Source organism: Polyergus mexicanus, unplaced genomic scaffold (genome assembly GCF_030449975.1).
Source record: "Polyergus mexicanus isolate NDT 795.1 unplaced genomic scaffold, iyPolMexi1.0 SCAF_99, whole genome shotgun sequence".
In the NCBI taxonomy this organism is placed as follows: domain Eukaryota; kingdom Metazoa; phylum Arthropoda; class Insecta; order Hymenoptera; family Formicidae; genus Polyergus; species Polyergus mexicanus.
This window is the reverse complement of record NW_027223419.1, coordinates 20,822-46,385: the sequence shown is the minus strand read 5'-3', so window position 1 is coordinate 46,385 and position 25,564 is coordinate 20,822. Positions and strand designations below refer to the sequence as shown.

Below are 25,564 nucleotides of genomic sequence, written 5' to 3'. Positions count from 1 at the left end.
AAAATTTTGCATATAATATGTTTAATATTGTAATATATGTACCTACTTTCTTACTTGTTACGGACCAAATGTAATACGATAGACAATATTTTACGGATTACAATAGCAAAACATGTTGTTTTATTTTTGTAATCAGTAAAAATTAAAAAATTTTTTTAAATTTTAGTTTGTGGTATAAAACAATTTTTCTTATGTTTATAGTTGCATATGATGGATCCAAATCTGATAATATAGAGAAATGTGTTAAGAAATTAAGATTCAGCACTACTGGTATGTATAACTCAAGCATATAACTAGAGAGATATCTGAAAAGTAAGGAGATCAATTGAAAACACGAAACACGATATAATAAATAAAATATTTCAGGAATATTATAGTAGTACCGACATAATACATATCGTTACTGTTATTTTGTAACGTTAATCCCATTTAATATAAAATATTTATTTTAATGTAGCATCAATGGTTTTCTCTCTGCAAAGAAGTTCTTTGAATATTTTTCGATAGTAATAAAATATTTTTAGATTATGTTGCTTTTTTGCAAGTAATGGTTTTTTACATTTTCGACATTCTTTATAATTACTTTTTTGCAAGTAATGTTTTTTACATTTTCGACATCTTTTATAATTAATTTTTTTCGGATTATATATACTGTTCAGAAAATATCGCGACTTTTGCGCAATCTTATCACCATCATCTTACTCACTCTAGTCCTTCTCTTTAGTGTTCTTTCTCTCTTCCTTTTCTCTCTCATACGCGACCTCAATCCAATCCCGATGCCGGTCTTATCAATCCAATCAGCATTACACCACGCTATCAGCCAATCATAATCAAGCTCTTAGGAGCTTTTCCGCGCTCCTGCGTCGATATCGACCCTTCCGGTGATCCTCGAGCATTCCTCGAGTAACGGTCTTTCATAGCGCACGCTGTCTTTGAAAAAATCGACAAAGCTCTCGGAATTTGATTGCTATTCGGATCGGATCTAGAAATCAATCTCACGGTGTTCGCAAGAATCTCAGTGCACGAAAGGACATTATCAACCGGCAGACAATCATCGAATTGAGTGTAAGTGCGAATATTCGCGAGGTGCGACTCGGACCAACGTACGTGTGCGTGGACTCTAAGTGTTCTTCCCGACACCCCCCGAAACCAGAGACTCCTCTGGTACATTATTCAACACTTTTTGGTCTTTCGAGCCGGATTGGTGGGTGCGGTAACGAACATATCTGTGTGCGGGCGTAGAAATTCGGTTGTGTGCTTTCCACGTGCTAACGGCGAAAGTTCGAGAACGATCCGTGTCGTGCTTCCTCTCTCGCTCTGACTTCCGTCGGGCTCGGTTGCTCGTGCGTGTTCGGCGACACTCGGACGGACTCGGGCGCTCGGTAACGGATCTCTACGACACGTGCTCAGGCTCACCCTCTCAGCGGCCATCTTGTGAGCCTCGTGCGCGGGATACGGACGGCTCATCGCACACTCCCTCCTCAGTGAATCTGAAAGAACATATCTGTTCGCGGACGTAGAAATTCGAGTGTGTGCTCTCCACGTGCTAACGGCGAATGTTCGAGAACGATCCGTGTCGTGCTTTCTCTCTTGCTCTGACTTCCGTCGGGCTCGGTTCCTCGTGCGTGTTCGGCGACGCTCGGACGGATTCGGGCGCTCGGCAACGGATCTCCGCGACGCCACCAGGCGCTCTCTCTCGCTCCCGTGGCCACGCGGTGCTTTGACTCGCTCTCTCCCAGGCCATCTTGTGAGTCTCGTGTGCGGGATACGGACCTCTCTTTCTCACCCTCGGAGACGCACGGCTCATCGGACACTCTCTCTTCAGTGAATTTAATCAATTGGAAATCATCGGACAAAACAAGCATCACTCATCATGTCCAATCTCGAAGCAAGATTCTCTCTGCAGCTGAATCGGTACACCTACATCAAATCGGTGGCTTTCGAGTGTAAGGAACCGACGTTCCCCACTCTCCAACTGCAAATGCTCAGGGTGAAACTCGACCTCATAGACAACAATTGGCAAAAGTTTGAAGCGACTCACGAGCGAATGGCGGAATCCAAGGCTGAACTCCTGGATCACGATTACTTTCAAAAAAAGATATACGATCAGTGTCTTTTGTATTATGCTGACGCAAAAGCCGCATTGCTCACGCAGATTGACGAAAAGGAACGGACTCATCCTCTCTCTGGCTCGCAGTTAGCCAACCTCTCAATGGGCGGGCAGACATCAGCGCGACGGCATCTTCCAAAGATAACTCTGCCACAGTTCTCGGGTGACTTCTCAGCGTGGAGGCCATTCCACAACTTATTCTCATCGCTGGTCGGCAGGAATGCTGACATCTCCAACGTGGAAAAAATGCATTATCTTCGGACCAGGCTCATGGACGAGGCAGCTCAACTTATCTCCAACCTCCCAGTGTCAGAGGACTCATTCGCCTCCGCTTGGGACTTGCTTGTTAGTCGCTTTGAAAACAAGCGGCTTCTCATTTCGGCCCAGGTGGACAGATTATTCCGCACTAAGACCATCTCCCAGCGGTCCGCCAAGGAGCTTAACACACTCCTCAAGACCACAACGGAAGCGCTCAATGCCTTGGAGTCTCTCGGAGCCCCTGTGCAACACTGGGATCATCTTTTGGTTCACCTAACTGTCCAGCGGCTCGACCCAAGTACTCGAGAGGCATGGGAGGTCAAGCTTGGCTCCACTACGGACCCCCCATCGTACAAGGACATTCGCACATTTCTCACCGGCCGTGCTCGAGCCATGGAAAGTATGGAATTCGGAACTTTGAGCGTCTCTCCATCGGACAACCCCGCGTCCCCGGCATTACGACACAGCAGCAAACCATCTACGGCCACCGCTCATGTGGCCATCTCACCCCCCTCTGGGAATTCGGAGACCTCTGGATGTGCACTGTGCTCTGGTCCTCATTACATTGTCTCTTGTCCTCGTTTCAGAGATATGTCTCCTCATCTGCGGCGCAACATAGTCATCGACCGTCGACTCTGCTTTAACTGCTTGGGCAGGCATAACGCACTCGCCTGCCAAAACTCCAAGAGGTGCAGAGACTGCGGCAACAAACATCATACCATGATACACATGGATGATCAACCGCCCCCACGTCGGTCAGCTACACAAGGCAGGGTAACCTCCTCAACCGCAGCTCCACAGACGCCGGCGCTAGCCTCACCAAATGAGAGCACCACATCAGCGGCTTCGGAATGACTCACGCACGTAGTCCTCGCTCCATGTCATTCGGCAGCTCTCACTCGTCCAGCAGTCTTACTCGCTACCTGTTGCGCCATCATCCGATCACCTGGCGGCTCGCCTCACTCGGTCAGGATGCTCATCGATCCCGGATTGGAACTCACCTTTGCTTCTGGACAACTTATCAAAACCCTTCAGGTACCTCGACGGCACGCCTCTGTCCCCATCATAGGTATTGGCGGATCTCAGTCGGAGCAAACTCGGGGTGTCGTCCCCCTAACACTTAACTCAATTTACTCTCCGCGATCCATCAAGGTTACAGCTTACATCCTCAAGAATTTGACAACCTCACTACCGTCTATAGCGACAGCAGAGCATAGTTGGCCTCACCTTCACGGGCTCCAGCTGGCGGATCCGGATTTTCTCATCCCCGGACCAATAGACTTAATCCTTGGTGCCGACACCTACGGTCTGTTCATCCAGCCCGATATCATTAAAGGGTCGGAGGACCAGCCCATCGCTCAACTCACAATTTTTGGATGGATTGTCCTCGGTCCGACCTCTACACCATCGGCCACAGCTCATAGTTCTCATCATGTCGCGGTGGATCATGAGCTTCACGACCTGCTCACAAAGTTCTGGATTCAAGAAGAGGTTCCCTCATTCTCCGCAACTCAGCTCAACCCTGACGAAGAGGAGTGCGAAACTCATTTCAAGGACACTCATTCGCGAGATAGTGCTGGGCGTTGAGTGGCCTTCACTTGGACACAGTACAATTGGACACGGTGCAAATGGACACGTTACAAATGGACACGAGATTGTGCACACGGTTCAATTGGACACAGTGCATTTGGACACAGTAATTTTGGATACAGTAGCTTTTGGACACATAAGAAAATACGCATCGTTTACTTGGACACCGCTCAATAGGACACTGTTCATTTGGACACCGTTCGTTTGGACACAGAAAGATGCGCACCGTTCGTTTGGACACCGTTATTTGCCCACCGTTCGTTTGGACACCGTTCATTTGCCCACCGTTCGTTTGGACACCGTTCATTTGTACACAAAAACATGCGCACTGTTTGTTTGAATATGTAACAGATGGAGAGAAATAAAAATCATTTTGGCAAAATATAATCAGTATTCTTATAACACTTTATACTGGTAAATCTATGTAAAATATGAAATCGTGAAAAGGAGATACATTTGAAGGTTATAATATCTGTCAAAATAAAATATATTCATACTTATATATCTCTGATACTGATGTCATTAATTTTACATTGCTTTTAGCACTTTGTTTAGCCTTTCGCATATTTGGATGTCATGCATGGATACAGTGGGTTCCGCCCCCCCTGCGGGGGGGCTCCACTTCCGGAAGATATAACCTAACCCAAACCTATTTCTTATTTAAAACAAAAATTTGGTGTGGATTACGTCGTATAATTTAAATCAAATTTTGGTGTCCAAACGAACGGTGGGCAAATGAACGGTGCGCATCTTTCTGTGTCCAAACGAACGGTGTCCAAATGAACAGTGTCCAATTGAGCGGTGTCCAAGTAAACGATGCGTATTTTCTTATGTGTCCAAAAGCTACTGTATCCGAAATTACTGTGTCCAATTGAACCGTGTGCAAAATCTCGTGTCCATTTGCACCGTGTCCAATTATACTGTGTCCAAGTGCACCACTCCCCTGGGCGTTATGTCGTACGGCTCCCCCTCAAGTTCCAGACCAGCCATCTAGGGGAGTCGCGAACAACTGCTCAACGTTGCCTGCAACGCATGCTACGGCGCCTCTCAACGGATCCGACCTACCAGAATTTGTACTCATCATTTATTCGGGAGTACGAAGAGCTTCAGCACATGGTCAGGGTTTCCCCCTCCACTCCAGAACCATCACCGGTGTTCTACCTCCCTCACCATGGAGTCCTTAAGGGTGACAGTATCACCACCAAATTAAGAGTGGTATTCAATGGGTCCAGCCTTACCAGCACGGGATCTTCTCTCAACGACATTCTGCACACGGGTGCGAACCTCCAACTAGACATCTCAGATATCTTACTCTGGGTGCGACGACACCGGTACATTTTTATCACGGATATCACCAAGATGTTCCGCCAAATTCAGGTTCATTCAGACGATTGGGATCTCCAACGGATCCTTTGGGTCGACGATCAACTCAACATCATCCCGTACCAACTCACGACGGTCACGTACGACACACGATCAGCCCCCTTCTTAGCTGTTCGCGTCCTCCTTCAACTTGTCGAAGACGAAGGTAGGAATTATCCTCTGGCGGTCCCCCCTCTCCTCAAGGGACGGTATGTGGACGACATCTGCGGTGGCGCTGACACTCTTCCTGAGCTGATCTCTATCGCTCACCAACTAGTAAACCTCTGCATGGCGGGCGGCTTTCCTTTGGCGAAGTGGCAAAGTAATCATCCGGAGCTGTTTCGGGCTCTCCCTAGGGACGGCGCAGCAGTAGAGCCTCACTCGTTCGCTAACACGCAGGGTAAGATTTTGGGACTCACATGGCAGCCTCACTCAGATCAGTTCGTCTTCCAGAGCAAGGCCTCCAACCGGCCCGTCATCACCAAACGGACCATACTGTCGGAAGTAGCGCAACTGTTTGATCCTTTGGGATTCTTATCTCCGGTAATCATCAGGGCGAAGACTCCTCCAGGAACTGTGGCCGGAAAAGGTCGGCTGGGATGACTGTCTCTCGCCGCAACTTCGAGATCGGTGGACGCTCTTCCGTTCAGAGCAGTCGGCCCTGACTTCCATCACGATTCCTCGGTGGATGGCTCTCACGCCGTCAGCCACGGTCGAACTTCATGGATTTTCGGATGCTTCGCAACTTGCCATGGCGGCTGCAGTTTACATCAAGGTCACCCATCACATGACAGAGTCAATCATCACACTGGTCTGCGTCAAAACCAAGGTCGCACCTCTCAAACGGCTCACCATTCCCCGGCTGGAACTCACGGCGGCGGTTCTACTCTCTCGTCTCATCAGCTATGTTCAACGAACACTAGAACTCGCGGAGGTACCAATCTACCTGTGGACGGATCATCAGTATCGCTCACCTAGATCAACAGTCATCCTTCTCGCTGGAAAGACTTCGTTCGGAATCGAGTGGCGGCAATTCAAGAACGCGTACCTCAGGGCCATTGGCGGTTTATTCCCGGCAAGGAGAATCCAGCAGACTGTGCTTCTCGCCGTCTCTTCCACGCAACTCTCTCGGCATCATCTTTGGTGGAACGGTCCCTCATGGCTAGCACAGTCTCCTCAACATTGGCCAAGCACGATATCACAGCTAGATTCGGCGGCGACTCTTGAGGAGCGGCCCGGGCTTCTTCTCACCTCCTCAACAATAAGGCAACACCACCTCTGGGAGCTTCTCTATCGTTACTCATCGCTCAGATGGCTTCTTCGGATTACGGCTCACTGTCAACGGTGTTGCGCGATCCTCAAAGGCATACCACAGTCTTCTTTGGCCACACCTCTCACACCTGCAGATCTGGAAGTTTCACGACTATATTGGATTCGGTCAGTCCAATCGGCGTACTTCTCATCGGAACTGACACTCATCTCAAGCGGAGCACACTTGTCAAGGTCTCATCCTCTCGCCAAGTTTACGGCCTTCATCGATCATTCGGGCATCCTCAGAGTCGGAGGCCGACTCAAGCATTCTCAATTGGACTCTGAATGCAAGCACCCAGCCATCTTACCACGGGATTCATATCTGTCCCGACTCATTATATCGGACGCCCATCTAAGGACTCTTCACGGCGGAACTCAGGTAACCTTGACTTATCTTCGCCAGGCTTACTGGATCGTTGGTGGCCGAGCTCCAGTAAGATCTCCGCTGCGTTCGGTGTGCTCGACAACGAGGCGTAAGGGCACAGCAACTCATGGGTCAACTGCCATCATCTCGCATTACGCCATCTCGTCCCTTCCTCAACACAGGGGTTGATTACGCCGGCCCCCTCACTCTTAAAACTTGGTGAGGACGAGGGGCTAAGTGTCACAAGGGATGGTTAGCCATCTTTGTTTGCTTCTCAACTTCGGCGGTTCACCTGGAGGCAGTGACGGACTACTCGACAGACGGATTCATCGCAGCGTATCGGCGGTTAACGGGACGGCGCGGTATCTGCCAAACTCTTTTTAGCGACTGTGGAACCAATTTTCAGGGGGCAGATACATCTTTTAAGCGGCTATTCAATGCGGGATCAAAGGAATTCTCGGAACTCGCTCAGCTACTGACCCATGACGGCACCACTTGGGTCTTCAATTTTCCAGCAGCCCCTCACTTCGGCGGTAAATGGGAAGCCGCTGTCAAATCGGTCAAGCATCATCTGCGAAGAACTATAGGCGAGACTGCCCTAACCTATGAAGAACTTACGACTGTTCTAGTTCAAATCGAGGCAGTCCTCAACTCCAGGCCATTGTGTCCACTTTCTGACGACCCGGAAGACCTAGCAGCCCTCACCCCCGGGCACTTCATCATCGGGGCAGCGCCAACTACAATTCCGGAGCCATCTCTCTCCGCTGTGCCCCTCCCAAGGTTATCCCGGTGGCAGCTCATTCAGCAACAATTCCAGCATTTCTGGTCACGTTGGTCAGCTGAATGTCTTCAACGTCAGCTAGCGATATCGAAATGGCATCATCCCTCCACACAAATCAAGGTCGGCTCTCTGGTACTTCTCACGGATGAGAGATTCCCCCCATCAAAATGGCCTCTTGCTCGGGTCACACAGCTTCATCTTGGCTCGGACGGTCTCTGCAGAGTGGTCACCCTCAAGACGGCCACAACAGAACTCAAGCGGCCTATCACCAAGTTGGCAGTGCTTCCGACGACACCAGATCAACCCTCACCCACAGAGCAACCAGCAACGGATTCGGCCTCACCATCACCAATAGCATAATTCTTCAACGCTGTTGTAGAAGGCGGGCGGAATGTTCAGAAAATATCGCGACTTTTGCGCAATCTCATCACCATCATCTTACTCACTCTAGTCCTTCTCTTTAGTGTTCTTTCTCTCTTCCTTTTCTCTCTCATACGCGACCTCAATCCAATCCCGATGCCGGTCTTATCAATCCAATCAGCATCACACCACGCTATCAGCCAATCATAATCAAGCTCTCAGGAGCTTTTCCGCGCTCCTGCGTCGATATCGACCCTTCCGGTGATCCTCGAGCATTCCTCGAGTAACGGTCTTTCATAGCGCACGCTGTCTTTGGAAAAATCGACAAAGCTCTCGGAATTTGGTTGCTATTCGGATCGGATCTAGAAATCAATCTCACGGTGTTCGCAAGAATCTCAGTGCACGAAAGGACATTATCAACCGGCAGACAATCATCGAATTGAGTGTAAGTGCGAATATTCGCGAGGTGCGGCTTGGACCAACGTACGTGTGCGTGGACTCTAAGTGTTCTTTCCGACACCCCTCGAAACCAGAGACTCCTCTGGTACATTATTCAACATATACCATCTAATTATATTTTATAAGAAATAATACTTATGTTTAGAAGAGCTATCGGAAGATGCAGGAGATACACGCATATTATCTATGTGTCAACAAGATGCCACGAATGAAAGAACTATCGATATTCTTACATTATATGGTGCGTATCAATTATTTTTTAGCTCTTATAGCTACTCTTCAGTTTTTTAAAGAAACAAATTGGACAGATTATATAATCTATGATAATATAAGAAAAATATAATAAATATATAAAGATATATAATATATAAAATATATAAAGGTATATAAAGATATAAAATATATAAAAGTATATAATATATAAAATGGACATTGCTCTCATAATATTTATTTTGCTGCATGTGTAAAGTAAAAATATCGAGTAATGTTTACTAATAATATTCTTATTCTTTTTATAATATATTTAATATTTCTTTAAATATATGTTTAAAAAAATTTGAATACCGCAACTCTGTTATTTTCTTAGTAATTTTTTGCATCTTGATAGCATAGATCTGATTAATGAATATTGATGAATATTGAAGAAGCATACATTATACAGTACATTGATTGTATATATATATTTTTTAACGTCAACGGAATTGTATCCGTTACATATCAGAATCCGTTTTACATGTTTAACTAATTTTTTTTATTAGATAACGAGAAAGAATGTAGCGACAAAGAATCAGAATATGTACCTTCAGAACAAAGTTCACATAATAATGAATCTTCACAAAATAATGTTTCAAACAAAACGATATTATCCGCTTCTAGTTTTAATGCATCAGAAATTAATATTGTTGGTTCATGCAATGACGAACTAATGTATGTTGAAAACTCTAAGATAAAATCAATCAAACGAAACTGTTGCACTTTTTGCATGAAGTTGCAATCGCAACTGGCACGTCATTTGGAAACAGTACATTATAATGAACCTGAAGTAAAAAAATTTGTCATTCTGCCAAAAAAAAATCCGGAAAGGAAAGAAATAATAAATACCATACGAAAGATGGGTAACTTTAAATTTAATACGAATTCCGAACTTAATACTGGGAAACTTATTGTATCCAGACGTCCGAATGAAAAAGTTAATAAAACTGCAACTGATTTTATTGCTTGTGCGAAATGTAAAGGTTTTTTTTGCCAAAAGTACAATACGCTATCACGCTCGAAAATGTTTGAACAAAGATTTTCGAAAGAATAAAAGCATTATGGTTATGGGCAGAAAAATTACAGGCAGAATACATCAACTGGCAAATGAGACTTTAAGAAATATGGTGTTTCCAGTAATGCGAGATGATATAGTTACACGAATTCTGAGATATGATGAATTGTTGATCTTATATGCTAATAAATTGTGAATCAAATATAAATTCCAACATCAACATGATATAATAAGAGCACGATTGCGCGTCCTTGGACGTTTCTTTTTGGCATTGAAGGAAATAAATAAAAATATAGACGATTTCCAGTCACTCTATCATCCAAAAGTATATGATGATTGTATTTTTGCAATTAATATAGTAGCTGGATACAATAATGAAAAACAACTTTATAAAACTCCTGCAGTAGCGGCTAATTTGTCAACCTTTGTTAAACATATAGGTAATCTTCTCATTACAGAATGTATCAAGAGAGAAGATGAAACGAAAAAGAAATTAGTTAAAGATTTTTTAAAATTATTACTTGTAGATGTTGGCACGAGTGTTAACAAAACTGTCTTAGAGACACAATCCATTTATAAAAGACATAAAAAGATCAATCTTCCGTCATTGGAAGATATCCAAATATTGTATACATATTTGGCGAAAAAAAGAACAGAAGCTTACGCAGCCTTAAAAGAATCTTTTTCATATAACAAATGGCTTTCTCTGGCAAAAGTGACATTAACTTCAATACATGTCTTTAATAGACGACGAGCAGGAGAAGTAGAACGAGCCCTTATTCAAGATTTCGAAAATTATGAAAAACTAAATGAAAATATGTACACTGATATATATAACTCATTATCGGTGAATGACAAAGAAATTGCACAAAAATATGTTCGATTCTGTATAAGGGGAAAATTAGGTCGTACTGTACTCGTTTTATTATCAAATGATCTTTTCGAATGCGTTAATTTAATTTTGAAATTTCGAAAAGAAGCTGATATACCCCAAAAAAATCCTTATTTTGGATTACCTGGTTTGAACAAACATAGATACAGATACCTTAGAGCCTAGTGTTTTAATGCGGAAATTCGCAAAAGATTGTAACGCCACTCATTCAACTACTCTGCGTGGTATAACATTGCGTAAATATATAGCCACACATTGCATTCAGTTAAACCTCAATGACACTGATGTTACGGATCTTGCTACATTTATGGGTCACGCGGATAAAATACATAGAGATCATTACAGACAACCACTAGCGAGCAGAGATATCCTTAAAATATCTCAATATTTAGAAGCTGTACAAGGAAATGTACAAGATATAAGTATACAAACGCACAGGATTCAAACGATGAATCTGATATGGAATCGGATATAGAACTCGAAAAGGAAACTAATTCAGAAGAAAATATTAGTTTTAACAATGATGAAATAGGTAATTAAAGTAATGTTTAAGTAGATATACAATCATAATAATAATGATAGTAAAATAAATACAATAATAATATAAATATAATAATATAATTGTTCGAGGAAGTGCGGAACCTGTGGTCCACAATAAACTACTCGAGTTTTTGTGTACGCTTCTTTAATGAATTAAATAAACCTTTATCAAGTACAATTCTAATCCGCATTTCAATATTCAAGTCCGAGTTAATTGCCGAGGTACTTATTCGTTTCAGTATTGTCGATAAGCGAAGGCTGCGAAGGATCCGTATCGAATTCTTGCGAGCGATTGATTTGGGCCACGTGCTCTGCCCCTTTTTTCTTTCTTCCTAGAAGGTTCCTCCTTGCGCAACCGTCAATTCACATCCGGAGTGCGCGGATGAGAACCTTCCAGAAATTCGGAGACCGATTCCGCGAATCGCAAAGCGGCGTATTTTTCTCGCGCGTCAGTGGGCGCCGATCATTGGGCGCTCCTAATATCGTGCGCCGATGCGTGACACGCGCTCCTTACGCAGGATACAGCGCGTGTGCGTAATCTTACGTCACGCAAATGGAGTATCGCGGTAACTTGCGAACGCTCGCTTGGCGCAATTCCGAACAATAATATATGAATATAATATAAAAAATATAAAATATTAATTGGAAATTCAATATTTTTACATTTTGTATATTTTGTGTTTTTGTATAATTACTCTTAATTTATTATTTTTGAAGGTTACAAAATAAATTATTATTTCAGATATAACAACATCATCAAATCATATAGATTGCCACGAAATTCAGAAAGATAAAAATGGCCAGAAAGATAAAAATGGAAAACGGAAACGAAGTAGTAAGTAGTTTTTCTTTTCATGCCTTTCCACAATCTTCTATTATACCAACATTATAAACTTTTCTTTTTTACCTTATGTCAAAATTCTTTCTCTATCAATTTTATCATTTCTAAAATATACTTATCAGGACAGTTGTAACAAAAAAAAATAGAAAAGAGTTCATTTTATTTAGCGATACAGTTTTGCTTTTATTTTATGCATTACATAGTAATTTAAAATAAAATAAAACTACAATATTTTGCGTTTAAAAAATATATATAGTAGCTATTGTACAAACGTTTAACATAAAAATTTTGATTCTAATAGATAATTTATATATATACTGGGTGTAACTAAACAAACGCATATGGACAATACTATCAGATACAGAACAACAATTTAAATCGAAAAGTCCTGAACCATTTTTTGATTTGAGCTTTCTTTTCGTTGTTATATGATGTTAAAGTTAACTAATCAGCGCTTGTCTACAACGGAAAACAGAGAAGATACGGGGTCGGAGTAGGGAGACGGCTTTCTGGTGTATAGACAGGCGCTGATTAGCTAACTTTAACATCACATAACAACGAAAAGAAAGCTCAGATCAAAAAATGGTTCAGGACTTTTCGATTTGAATTATTGTTCTGTATCTGATAGTGTTGTCCATATGCGTTTGTATAGTTACACCCTGTATATATATATATATATATATATATATATATATAACAATATATGAGTGATTTAGAACAAAAATGATCCAAGTCACATTCTTAAGATTGTTAGAGAAACATTAATTTATAAATTGTATTCAAGTAAATTGTAATCTAATTATTTGAATCTAAAATTAACTTAAAATCTTCTAAATTAAAGAAATTGAGACTAATTTTTTAAGTGCAATGCTTAAATTATTTGTTTTCTCACAATGTTAGAAATGACTTGGATCACTTGTTTCAGTGATCTATTTATATGAGCATTGAAAAATTTTACTATATATTATATTTTATGATATTTATTTTTAAAATCTCTTCTGTTAATTTGACATTTGCGCTCATAATGTATCTTTTTTTTTTACACATATTATTTATTCTGAGTATAGACATAAATTTGACAAAAGATTTAAAAGAAGAAAGTGCAATAAAATATATTGAAAATTCAATAATCTAATGTCGTTAAATATGGAATTAAAAAGTTTAAGTGTGGAATTAATATTAAACTTCTTATGTTGTATTGTAATAGTATAACAAATAATATAATATTTTTGTGCATACTGTAGCACGCAGGGCCCTATTTATCGTGCGCGGAGCCCTGCGGGCCAGCGTAGCGCGGCGGCGCAGGTGAGGAGAGTGTGTGGCGACGACACGCGTCAAGCCTGTGACAAAAGCTCTGTTTATTTTGTAATAATAAACTAATGTCCTGAGAGACCTTGAGTTATTTATCGTGCTACAAATTCAGAAGTGGGATAAAGAATCTAGTACTGCTGTGTGCGTGCGGGACAAAGGACCCATTGAGGTTAGAGCTGCCGTGTGCGTGGTCCATCGAGGAGGAGCGTGAGAAGGGCGTATCCGTGCAATAAAAATAATAGTTTTCTTAACGCAGCTAGGTGCGCGCGATAAAAAGAAATATACTCATTTGCGAACTATTGTATTTAGGATGGATCCGGAAGCACTTAGCGTGGCACAGCTAAAAAATATTTTGCGGCAACATAAATTGCCTACATATGGACGTAAAGTTGAATTAATTGCAAGGCTACAGCAGGCGGATCCTTCCGGGGCTTGGATTACCGAGGCGGCCCAGCAACAACCGGTTGAAGATGACCTTGAGGACGGCGGCCAGGAAGAGGAGGCGGCGCAGACAAGAGAGGTTATACCGCCGGTAGGTGAAAATTTATCTCAACGAGAAATGGAATTGTTAGCTAGAGAACGCGATATAATGCAAAGAGAGATCGAACTCTTACGTCGGGAAAATGACTTGCTACGAGCGTCTCCAAGGAATAGTTTGTCTACGGTTTCTCGAACTACATTAAATATTAAGAACGTCAGTGATCTTCTCAGCGAGTACAATGGCTCAGGCGATGATTTCGAACGATGGAAGGCTCAGGTCAATTTACTGAGGGATACGTATGAGCTTGACGAAAATGCCGCGAAGGTACTGGTCGGTTCGAAACTGCGGGGGAAAGCAGCCGACTGGTATTTTTCTTTAGTCGAGCATTTGTCAATGAGAGTGGATAGGCTGCTGGAGAAAATGGGCACGATGTTTAACCAGCCCCTGAGCAGATTGGAAAGGAAACGTCAGTTTGAGAATCGAGTATGGGAGAAGAAGGAATCATTTAGCGACTACTGTCACGATAAAGTGATCAAGGGAAATAAAGTTCCTATTGCAGAAGAAGAAATAGTCGATTATATCATCGAGGGGATACCATCGAAGGCTTTAAAAAATCAGGCGAGGATGCACTCTTTCTCTACAGTGCAGGAGTTGACGAAAGCGTTTCAACGAATTTCTTTAGAGGACACCTTTCAGACTCGCCGTGAAGGCTCAGGTTTCAAGAGCTTCACGCCCAGCACTGCCTCTCCGAAGTCGGCCTTGAAAGATAGTCCAAAGCCAAGCACCAGAGGTATTATAAGGTGTTATCAGTGTGGTGAGGCGGGTCATTACGCGAAGGACTGCCCTGCTGGAAATAATAAACTCAAGGAGTCGAACGTGACCAAGAAGATTATTCCGAGTACTAGAAAGACCGACTGGCAGGTGGGTCTAGTCAATGAAGGCGAACAATTGACATCAGAGGAAAGCAAATCCGACGGTGACGACCATCCCGAGGAGGCCGACGAAATCCATTTCGTGGATGTATATGGAGAACATCGAGACGAATTCCAGAGGATGGCTGATCTACGGGTCCAAGGAGGTGCATCACTTTCATGCACAGCCAGGATTGACACAGGATGCCCGATTACTCTCATTCAGGAAAGTTTAATAAATAGTAAAGATTTGCAACCCCCGGGACAGGAATGGAATAGATATCGTGGCATCAGTAACTCTAAACTCAAGGTAAAAGGAATAGTCAAAGCCAATATTACTATGGATGAATGTAGCAAACCGATAACTATTGGCGTAGTATCAGACAATACGATGTCTGTTCCGTTACTGGTAGGTAGAGACGCGTTAAAGTCTTTTAATTACCGTTTGACAAATAACCCAGATTTTGATAAAGCGGTGAGCGAAATATTACTTGTTTGTAATGAGTCAAATTGCATTGATATTAATGTAAGTTGCAATGTCCCGGTGAGTACTCGTAAATTGTTTGAGGATACATTTCGCGATTATTATGTAAAACCCGCCAGACCAGAGGTTCCCGAGGTACAAATAAAAGCTACCCTAGTTCTGAAAGATGATAAACCTGTGCAATTCGGCCCGCGAAGGCTAGGTTTTTCAGAAAAAGAAAAAGTCCGGCAGATTTTAGATGATCTGTTGCACAGAAATATAATAAGGAAAAGTGTTTCAGAGTATGCTTCCCCAATTGTGCTAACTCGGAAAAAGACAGGAGATATTAGGATGTGCGTAGATTATCGAGCGCTGAACAAGGCTTTAGTACGCGATAATTATCCACTACCTTTGATCGACGACCAGCTGGATGCGCTGCGAGGCAAACGTTTTTATAGCTCACTGGACCTCAAAGATGGTTTTTATCACGTTGCGATGGCACCGGAATCGGTAAAGTACACGTCATTTGTAACTCCTTTGGGTCAGTTCGAGTTTTTGAGAATGCCATTCGGCCTTAAGATAGGACCTCAATTATTTCAACGATTTGTGAATGAAGTTATGTCGGAATTAATGAGGGATGGCAATATTGTTATTTATATAGACGATATTCTAGTCGCCACCGAAACAGTGGAATCACACATTGAAATTTTAAAAAAAATTTTTACCGTTTTAGTTAACAACAAGCTCGAGCTGAAACTGGAGAAGTGTGCTTTTATGTATACAGAGGTGGAATATTTAGGATATAAGGTGTCGAAAGAGGGGATACAACCCACAGACAGGGGTGTTATGGCAGTGCAGAATTTCCCCGAACCCAAGACAATTAAGGAAGCCCATTCTTTTGTTGGATTGGCATCGTATTTTCGGAGATTCATCAAAGATTTCTCTATTATCGCGCGACCACTATATGGCCTTCTTAAAAAGGATACCGCTTTCAAATTTGGAGAATGTGAGAGAAACGCATTCGTAACGTTAAAAAATAAACTAGTAGAAGCACCGATTTTAGCCGTATATAATCCAAAAGCCAGTACGGAGTTACACTGCGACGCAAGTATTCATGGGTTCGGAGCAATTCTGATGCAAAAGCAGAGCGACAACAGGATGCATCCCGTGTTTTACTTCAGTCGACGGACTACTGAAGTCGAAGCGCGATACCACAGCTTTGAGCTGGAGACCCTAGCTATTGTGTACGCTTTGCGTAGGTTCCGTATTTATTTGCAAGATATACCTTTTGTAATTGTTTCAGACTGCAGTGCCGTCACTCAGACATTAGAAAAACGCGATATTAATGCTCGTATAGCGAGATGGAGCCTCGAACTCCAAAACTTTGATTTTAAGGTGATACATAGATCAGGCTCTAAAATGGCTCACGTCGATGCATTGAGCAGATCTTTCGGAGTTTTAGTGATTGATGACAATCCCTTTGAGTGGAACCTCGTCGTCCTACAGAGCCGAGATTCCAAAATCAAGAATATTGCAAAAAGACTCGAATCAGCGGAGGATCAACAATATGAAATGCGTAACGGATTGATTTATAAGAAGCACGGCGTAAATCTTTTATTTCTTGTACCCGAACGGATGGAAAAACATGTTTTGTTTCGTTACCATAACGAGATGGGCCATGTTGGGCCTGGTAAGATGATTAACGCTATTCGACATACGTACTGGTTCCCCCGAATCCGCGAAAAATGCGAGGAGCATGTACGATATTGTCTAAAGTGTATATCATTTTCGCCTGTATCTGGTAAACCTGAGGGATATTTACATCCAATTCCGAAAGGAAATCTTCCATTTGAGACCATACACATCGATCATTTTGGACCAGTCGACAACCAAGTGTCGATAAAGAAACATATTTTATTGATCGTAGATGCTTTTTCTAAATTCGTTAGACTATTTGCCACTAAAACCACCAATACAAAAGAAACTATTTGTTGCTTACAACAGTTTTTCCAAAGTTATAATAAACCCAAAGTAGTTATTTCCGATCGCGGTAGTGCTTTTACCTCGCGAGACTTCGAAGATTTCTTGAAAGAAAAGGATATTCAACACATTAGGATTGCGGTAGGATCACCCCAAGCCAATGGTCAGGCCGAGCGCATCAATAGGATTATAGCCCCCTGCATAGCTAAGTTATCAAATAATAAAGAGAACCGACAATGGTATAAGATATTGCCTGAAGTAGAATATGCTATTAATAATACCATCAACCGGTCCACTGGGAAAAGTCCTAGTCAGTTAATCTTTGGCATCGAGCAACGTGGCCCTTACACGGACCGCCTCAAGGATTTCTTAGAAATCACTATGGATTCCCCGGCTAGAAATCTCGACATTATTCGTGATCAGGCGGCTACTCGCACTCGTCTTTCACAGCAGCGCCAAAAATTAGATTATGATCGTCGGCATAAAACACCTAGAAAATATGAGGAGGATGACCTAGTTATGATCCGTAACTTTGATAGTACGCCCGGTAGTAACAAAAAACTGATCCCGCAATTCCGTGGTCCATACAAAATTTCGAAAATACTGCGGAACAATCGATATATTATTTCTGATCCCCCGGGGTGCCAAAACACTCAACGACCATATATCGGCACATGGGACGTTAGTAACATGCGTCCCTGGATGGCTGATAAAGATCCTTAAACGAAAATAATTATTTTACTATATTACTCAGGCATTGTTACCATGATTCATTTAGCCTATCATTATATCATATTGTACTTAGTTATACACCTGTATTTTGAAACGTGCAATCTAATCTAGATTTAAGTTTAGTTTTCAATTTAAGTCTTATTTGTTCGTTTATATTATTATAATTTTTTCGGTGCGCCGAAGCGTATTTTGATTCCATGCGCCACTGTTCTGTTACGCAGCACCTTAAGTTTGAGGGGCCAAACCTTTATCAGAATGGCCGAATTGTAGCACGCAGGGCCCTATTTATCGTGCGCGGAGCCCTGCGGGCCAGCGTAGCGCGGCGGCGCAGGTGAGGAGAGTGTGTGGCGACGACACGCGTCAAGCCTGTGACAAAAGCTCTGTTTATTTTGTAATAATAAACTAATGTCCTGAGAGACCTTGAGTTATTTATCGTGCTACAATACATACATATATTTTTATAATATCTATATTTTAGCATCCCCTTATGGAAAAACAAAACGGGTACGATGGACCGAAGAAGAAAAAGAAACAACGCTTCAAACATTTGCAAAATATATGGAAAATAAAACATTGCCATCTCTAAAAGAGATTCAGAAGATAAGGAATAAATATGGATCTCTTATTCGTCGTACATCGCCGCAGATCAAAACATGGTTGCATAATATGCAAAAAAAAATACGACAATAATGGCGTTTTAAATTTTAAGAATTTTATATGAAATATTTATTATAATATTACATTTTAATTTATGTGTTATATCTAATTTGATGTTTGATTTGATGCTTGATTTGATTATTTTTGTATTTTCTTTTTTAATTATTTTGTGTTCATTAATATTGAAATAGTTTATAAGATATTCGCTATAAAAGCATTTTTATTTGATTTTTGTTACAAAACGTGATATTTAGTTTAAACTGTTGCAATGTGGCAATATAACTTAGATTACAATACTGATTTTATATTCTAAGAAATCCGTACTATTGAATATGTTGCTTGAGTTCATTAATTATATAATACTATTGTGCTTGATATTATATTTATTAATTTTATAATACTGTGCCTGATACTATTATTGTGCTTGAGTTTATGTTAAAGGCGGAAAATTTATATTTATAGTTTATATATGAATACAATTTTTTACATATTTCTTCACTCAAAAAAAAGATAGAAAAAAAATATTATATATACATACCGTTATACTGTGATAAAGTGCGGATCTTTATTTATAAGTATATCGTTTGCAATTTAACATTATAACAAAATATAAATATCTAAAATATAATATTTATAATATTCATGATTCATAAAAAATAAATATTACATTTCAGATATTTTTATTTCGTATACCTTTTTAGATTGCTGATATGTTCTAAGTACAAATAGATTCGCAGTCATATATGTATGTAAATTTTATATACGAAAGAACTTTTCTATCTGTATTATAACGTTGTTTTCTATATATAAGGTAATCTTCTAAGTAATTAATCTGTAATTTTTTAACCAATATATGTCTTTTTTTTAGGATTAGTCTCGATTAATCTTAATTATGTATATGTCATTCTATTAGTTTATATATTCTTTATCTAGATATCATTCTAACAAGAAACTTAATCTGAAAAATAAAAATATACTTTATTATAAACTATTTTCTGATACACTTCATAATTAATAAAAATAAATTTAAGTGTATACTCACAATACATAATATTGGTATATATCCTCGAGACGCACAACAAATAATCTTTTCCCCTTTTTTTTCTGCCACTTTTTTCGTTTCTGCCATCGGATGACTAATATGATCCACTTAGACGGCCATAAACTGATTTAAAATGTTCTTTTTCTTCTATTTTTTTTTTACCATCAATGATTGTCTTTTAATTTAACCAATATATGTGTCCTTTTTTTAGGATTAGTCTCGATTAATCTCGATTATGTATATGTCATCCTAGTTAAATTTGAAAAAAGTAGCTTAAAAATTTGTTTAACATTCGGTGAACAACAAGGATAAGTAATGCATCATGCGCATCGTGCATGAAACGGAACGCAGCCTATATAGGACTCTAGTATGAGGAGAATACTCGACTGTGATTAGTCAATTTCTTAAGGCTTAGGGCTTATTACACCTATTGTAGATCCGGACTTATCAATATCATTATGTTATTATTGTTATTATTTATATATTATATATTTATATATTATTTATATATATTATTTATATATTACTTTCTCCTTTTCTTAATATTTACTTGGAAACAAAAACAGATTTTCATATAAAATTAATAGTTAATCCCATATATTTGTTTCTCCTAGAAATAATTGTGCAGACTACGCATATATACTAACCAAAAATACAAGCATACAAACATTTTCTTGATAAAAGTAGTGCGATTTACGGCTATCAATTTTAACATACATTACATCACGAATCTCGTTTTCTTATCGTAGTTATATAGAAAATAAAATAGATTTTTCTATATCTTCATTCACGCCGATTAATCCTCGACTCAATAAAACAAAATTAATACTTTAAAAATCCCGTAAACTTTTTATATGGTTTATTACATCTTACACGCACTTTGGGTTAAGAAACGCACGGAGCGCATAAATAGATAAGCCGCATAAAAAGTTTATGGGATTTTTAAAGTATTCAGTTTTATTGAACCGGGAAATGTAGATATATAAAAATCTATTTTCTTTTTTTTGTATAACTACGACAAGAAACGAGACTCGTGATTATTACCTATGTCGAAATTGATATCCGTAAATCTGACTATTTGTCAAAAATATTTTTGTGTGTTTGTGTTTTTAGTTAATATATATATGCTGTCTGTAATTATTTCTAAGAGGAAAAAGAATATATAGTTAATTACAAATTTTATATGGAAATCTGTTTTTGTTTTATAGTAAATACCAAGAAAAAAAAATATTATATAAATAATAAAACAATTAATTAATAAATAATTAATAATGAAATTGATATATATAATCCTATCTCTGATTGTTGGGATTACATTTGTAATATATCTAATGTAAGATATCTTGAGAATTTAGTGACGAAAAGTCGTTGGCCTCGCAATAGTGTGTGATAGCCTATCTGATTTACAGATAACTCGGGGTTGAAATATCGTTGATGCGAAAGCATGGTGATGTAGCGAGACGATTGTTCGTTTATCATGAGTTTTCGTGCGCGGACGGGAACAAACCTGTTGAAGCGTGTTACAGCGCGTGTCCTTTGTTTGGACCCTATTTTTTGAGCGTATATCAATTCAAGTCTTTAAGTACTTGGTCAACTGTAATAAATATTGTGTTCGGCCGTATAGAAAATTTCTTATTTCGAACGCTTTGTAAAATATTTCAATCTACTAGGTAGATTCAATTTACTACATTTATAACGGAAAACTCCCAAATTTTTAAGCTACTTTTTCAAATTTAAGTTATTTCAAACTAATTTATGGCACTTTGAGTGAATCATGCTGGCTATCCAGAGGCAGAAGCCCAAAGAAGTAGAGGGAACAAAATCGTTCGTTGTACGTCTCGAGAATGCGTCAATATCAGGTACCATGTATGGTGAGTATACAATTATTTAAATTTATTTTTATTAATATGAAATATATTAGAACTGATTTATAATAAAGTATATATTTTTATCTTTCAGAATAAGTTTCTTATTAAAACGATATCTAGGTAAAGAATATGTAAACTAATAAGATGAGGTATTCACAATTGAGATAATTAATCCTAAAAAAAAAGACGTATATTGATTAAACTAAAAGGCAATCACTAATGCTAAATAGAAAGAAGAGAAAGAAATATGTGATAAACTAAATATCTTGTAAGTAACGTATAAAAAGAAATAAATGTATTATAAATATATTGATTTTTTATATGTATATAACATATATGAAAATAAATATATTATAAACCATTTTTAATATAAATATTCTTTACAGATGTTTTAAAATAAGCATTTCACTATGTAATTGTCCAGATTCTTTGATTATTGGACGTATCCAGGATATCAGACCCACAGGTGTATCCCATTAATCTTGAATTAACCACCTTCACAAAGCCTTCTTAAAATCGTGCAACGCCTATATTTCCAGCAATGATGAGCATTATGTGTTTCCTGAAATAGCGCAGTGAAACTAAATCTAAGGTAGAAAGAATTTTTCTTATAATACTACTTTTAATAGGTAATCTAATGATCTACTTATAATAGATAGTAATAATGCCAGTAACTTCTAAGTATATTGATAATATCAACTAATATTTACTAGAATACTAGTTGATATTATCAATATACTTAAAAGTTACTGGGGTTATTACATCATAGTTGTCTTGAAAATCCCAGTCTTCCATAGAAATTACTGTTTCATCGTTTGCACTTGTGTTATCAAAATATAATATTGTAATAATTTCTGATATATACAAATATATAAATGATCACATATATATTAAGCATTTATAACAATCCATATTTACAAGACAGGACTTATACATAATGTACATATATTAGACGTATATTAGTACGTATATTAGACATATATTAGTATGTATATTAGATAGTGAGCCGCTGCTAAGAAACACCAAAACATAAATCAAGACTAAATTGATATAAACTTGCTACACTTTATGTTTATTTTTATATTTCAATCAATATTAATATTATTTTGTTTATTGATAGGATAAAAAGACACAAAACGACTATGACTATAATACTATATATGATTATAGGTTATATGTTGAAAATAAAACAGAATCAAGTGAGTGGAAAATTGACTATGTGAAGAAAAAAAGGAAAGAAAGATAAGAAAAAGAATAATGCTGAAAAGAATGATATCAAAGATGAAGCTACAGACAACGATTACTTATATGAAGATTACCTATATGTTTAAACAAAAGTTGATAAATTAACCACTACTGCAGGAGTTTTTAAAAATTATTATTGTATCCAGCTATTATATTAAAATTGCAGAAAAACAATCATATATTCTAGGATGATAGAGCGTTTGAAAATCTTTCATATATTTATCTCCTTTAATTCCAAAAGGAAACGTCCAAGAACGCGCAATCGTGCTCTCATTGTCATGTTGATGTTGGAATTTATATTTGATACACAGCTTATTAACATTTAAGATCAGCAATTTGTCATCTAATTTGTGTAACTATATCATCTCGCATTATAGTTATAAAAAATGTCTACAGTGTCATTTATCCTTTAATTATTCTCAGGTTTTGTACTATTTTTGTATATGCATAATATAGTTGTATATTAAGAGTTAAATTAATATTCCTTTGTTTATTCATTATATCAAAATATCCATAATGTACTGTAGCATTTACTTTTTCTTCTTATATTTTCAGCAGAAGTATTTCTGTATACGTTTGGTAGGAACATTCTGTATGATATCTTGTTTATGATGTTTTCTACCTTATATTATAATTGTAATTAGCAATATCCTTAGTTTTCTTGCGACAATATTTTAAATTTTAGCATATTTTTTATTATGGCTTTCGTATCTTCTTGTTTTTCAAATACTTTTTTTTTAGCTATATTTGAAAATATACGAACAAACCACAAAAACTCGAAATTTTAAAATTGAATATTGTAATACTTAAATACTGATAAAATTGTGTAACCTATAGTAAACTTTCCTTCAAGAATTTTATTTTTTTATAAGTTAAAAGTAATAGACAATTATGTTGCAATAAAATCTAAATACATAGCAATACACAAAGACAACCTCAGCATAAGTAAAATATTATTTTCTTTTATATTTGATAAGGTTATATGAATTGTCAGTTATATATATATATATATATATATATATATATATATATATATATATATATATATTATATATATAATATAATCATATATATTAGGTATCATTGTATTTCAGTTCATTATACGTGTAGTAAAATATAACAACAATATAACGCGCTTTGTATATTATAAGCGCTGCAATTTGCATATTGTGTCTGCATTTCTTATATTTTACAATATACTTTACACCTGTATTTGCTTTTATGAACAACAGTTAATATTTTTATGATATACATATATATATATGCGTGATTTCATATTATGTAGTTACATATGTATGATTATGTAGCTCATTCAGCATCATATACAAAATATAAAATAAAATCATGATAAGATTACAATAAAATATCAGAAAATATTATGTACCTAACTCCCATAGATATCATTTTTTACGATTATCACGCTCTACGAGAATTTTTAACTCAAGTTCGAATTTTATGGTCATTTGTTACTTTTTTCTTTTTATTATTTGTGATTTACCTCTTATTTTATTATAATTTTTACATTTCATGAAACTAAATAACGTCAGATGATTATCTTATTGTATATCACGAACACCGAATTTAATACCATATTGAAATGTTCATAGCATGCCTCCTTCACTTAAAAAATTGATTGGGCTGTTATAGTTGCGAAGGACATGATTGTCTCTTTTTTATGCTATGCGTACTAAAAGCATTTATTTGAATGTCAACGTACTTATGATTAAGATTTCGCAGTTTTCTATTAAATATGTCAAATATAAACGTTATATTAAAAATTTAATTTTAGTTACAGGAATCTTTTGCGAATCTTTTTGCGAAAATAAATGTTTTTAGAAATTAGTTTGAAAAGCAAAAATCATCATTTGTGACTATAAAATAAATAATACGTCAGTAAGTGTGACGCTTTCGATGATTAAGAAATCTGTGATCAATGAAATACATGCATTGTGATTAAAATAGCCCCTGATGTATATATAAAATGTTAAAAGATATCATAAATTAAAAAATAAATGTGCGAGAAAAATATTCTATATAGATTTGCAACATGAAACGGGATTTACTTCCATAATCATATTTAATAATAAATTAATATTTTTATATTTCTGTGCGACACGTAACTTATCAAATCATGAAAAATTAAGATAAAGTAAATCGCAGGTTATCGTATCTAAAGTCATATTTCTTTCTTTTTAATATATTTTTTTCAGTATCGTCGAAATCGCTAATAAATAAATACAATGTCGTCAAAGTATACAATGTCGTCAAAACAGCTAATTCTTAGTTATAGTAAAGTTTGACGATGTCGTCGATTAATATACGATTAATTTGCTAAAACTTTGACGACGGTCGTCAAAGTAGCCAGAAGTCGTTGAAGTAGCCAATGCTTAGTAGAAATCATCGTCAAAATAGCCGATTGACATAGATATTAGAATCTATATATATATATATATATATATATATATATATATATATATATAAACATGGTGTCCCATCAAAAGTAGGCACCCTATTTGATCTTATGAATTAAAAAATTTAAATTATAACTGATACGTATGAAATACTTTATTATGAACATAGTGATTGCTAACAAAAATGAAAACGGAAAAATATGCATAATATTTTTTTATTAATATCAATATTTCGATAAAATAAAAGTTATACTCTTTCAGACGAATACAATGATGTGTGATGCTAATATATTTTACAAATTATCTTTATATTTTATGAATTTTATCG

The 25,564-nt window shown here is 37.7% G+C and overlaps 5 protein-coding genes across 5 annotated transcripts; all 5 read left to right on the top strand.

Moving 5' to 3' along the window:
* The first annotated feature begins 1,873 nt into the window (after positions 1–1,873).
* On the top strand, positions 1,874–3,223 carry LOC138944146 (uncharacterized). The gene has a single exon (XM_070315053.1). It carries the CDS (start codon positions 1,874–1,876, stop codon positions 3,221–3,223), a length of 1,350 nt encoding a protein of 449 aa, XP_070171154.1.
* Positions 3,224–3,340: 117 nt separating this feature from the next.
* On the top strand, positions 3,341–3,955 carry LOC138944145 (uncharacterized). The gene has a single exon (XM_070315052.1). It carries the CDS (start codon positions 3,341–3,343, stop codon positions 3,953–3,955), a length of 615 nt encoding a protein of 204 aa, XP_070171153.1.
* Positions 3,956–4,990: 1,035 nt separating this feature from the next.
* Positions 4,991–5,923, top strand: LOC138944144 (uncharacterized). Its single transcript, XM_070315051.1, has one exon. The coding sequence runs from the start codon at positions 4,991–4,993 to the stop codon at positions 5,921–5,923; it is 933 nt and encodes a 310-aa protein (XP_070171152.1).
* An 85-nt stretch (positions 5,924–6,008) lies between these two features.
* LOC138944143 (uncharacterized) lies at positions 6,009–7,184 on the top strand. The gene has a single exon (XM_070315050.1). The coding sequence runs from the start codon at positions 6,009–6,011 to the stop codon at positions 7,182–7,184; it is 1,176 nt and encodes a 391-aa protein (XP_070171151.1).
* Positions 7,185–7,244: 60 nt separating this feature from the next.
* LOC138944142 (uncharacterized) lies at positions 7,245–8,136 on the top strand. The gene is made up of 2 exons (XM_070315049.1): positions 7,245–7,340; positions 7,402–8,136. Exons 1-2 carry the CDS (start codon positions 7,245–7,247, stop codon positions 8,134–8,136), a joined length of 831 nt encoding a protein of 276 aa, XP_070171150.1.
* The last annotated feature ends 17,428 nt before the right edge of the window (positions 8,137–25,564 follow it).

What these genes read in the sequence shown, in the direction of transcription:
- LOC138944146 (XM_070315053.1), top strand. Translation starts at nt 1,874, where the DNA reads ATGTCCAATCTCGAAGCAAGATTCTCTCTGCAGCTGAATCGGTACACC.
- LOC138944145 (XM_070315052.1), top strand. Translation starts at nt 3,341, where the DNA reads ATGCTCATCGATCCCGGATTGGAACTCACCTTTGCTTCTGGACAACTT.
- LOC138944144 (XM_070315051.1), top strand. Translation starts at nt 4,991, where the DNA reads ATGCTACGGCGCCTCTCAACGGATCCGACCTACCAGAATTTGTACTCA.
- LOC138944143 (XM_070315050.1), top strand. Translation starts at nt 6,009, where the DNA reads ATGGCTCTCACGCCGTCAGCCACGGTCGAACTTCATGGATTTTCGGAT.
- LOC138944142 (XM_070315049.1), top strand. Translation starts at nt 7,245, where the DNA reads ATGGTTAGCCATCTTTGTTTGCTTCTCAACTTCGGCGGTTCACCTGGA. An exon ending in TTCATCGCAGCGTATCGGCG is followed by an intron (nt 7,341 to 7,401) that starts GTTAACGGGACG and finishes ACCAATTTTCAG; the next exon opens with GGGGCAGATACATCTTTTAA.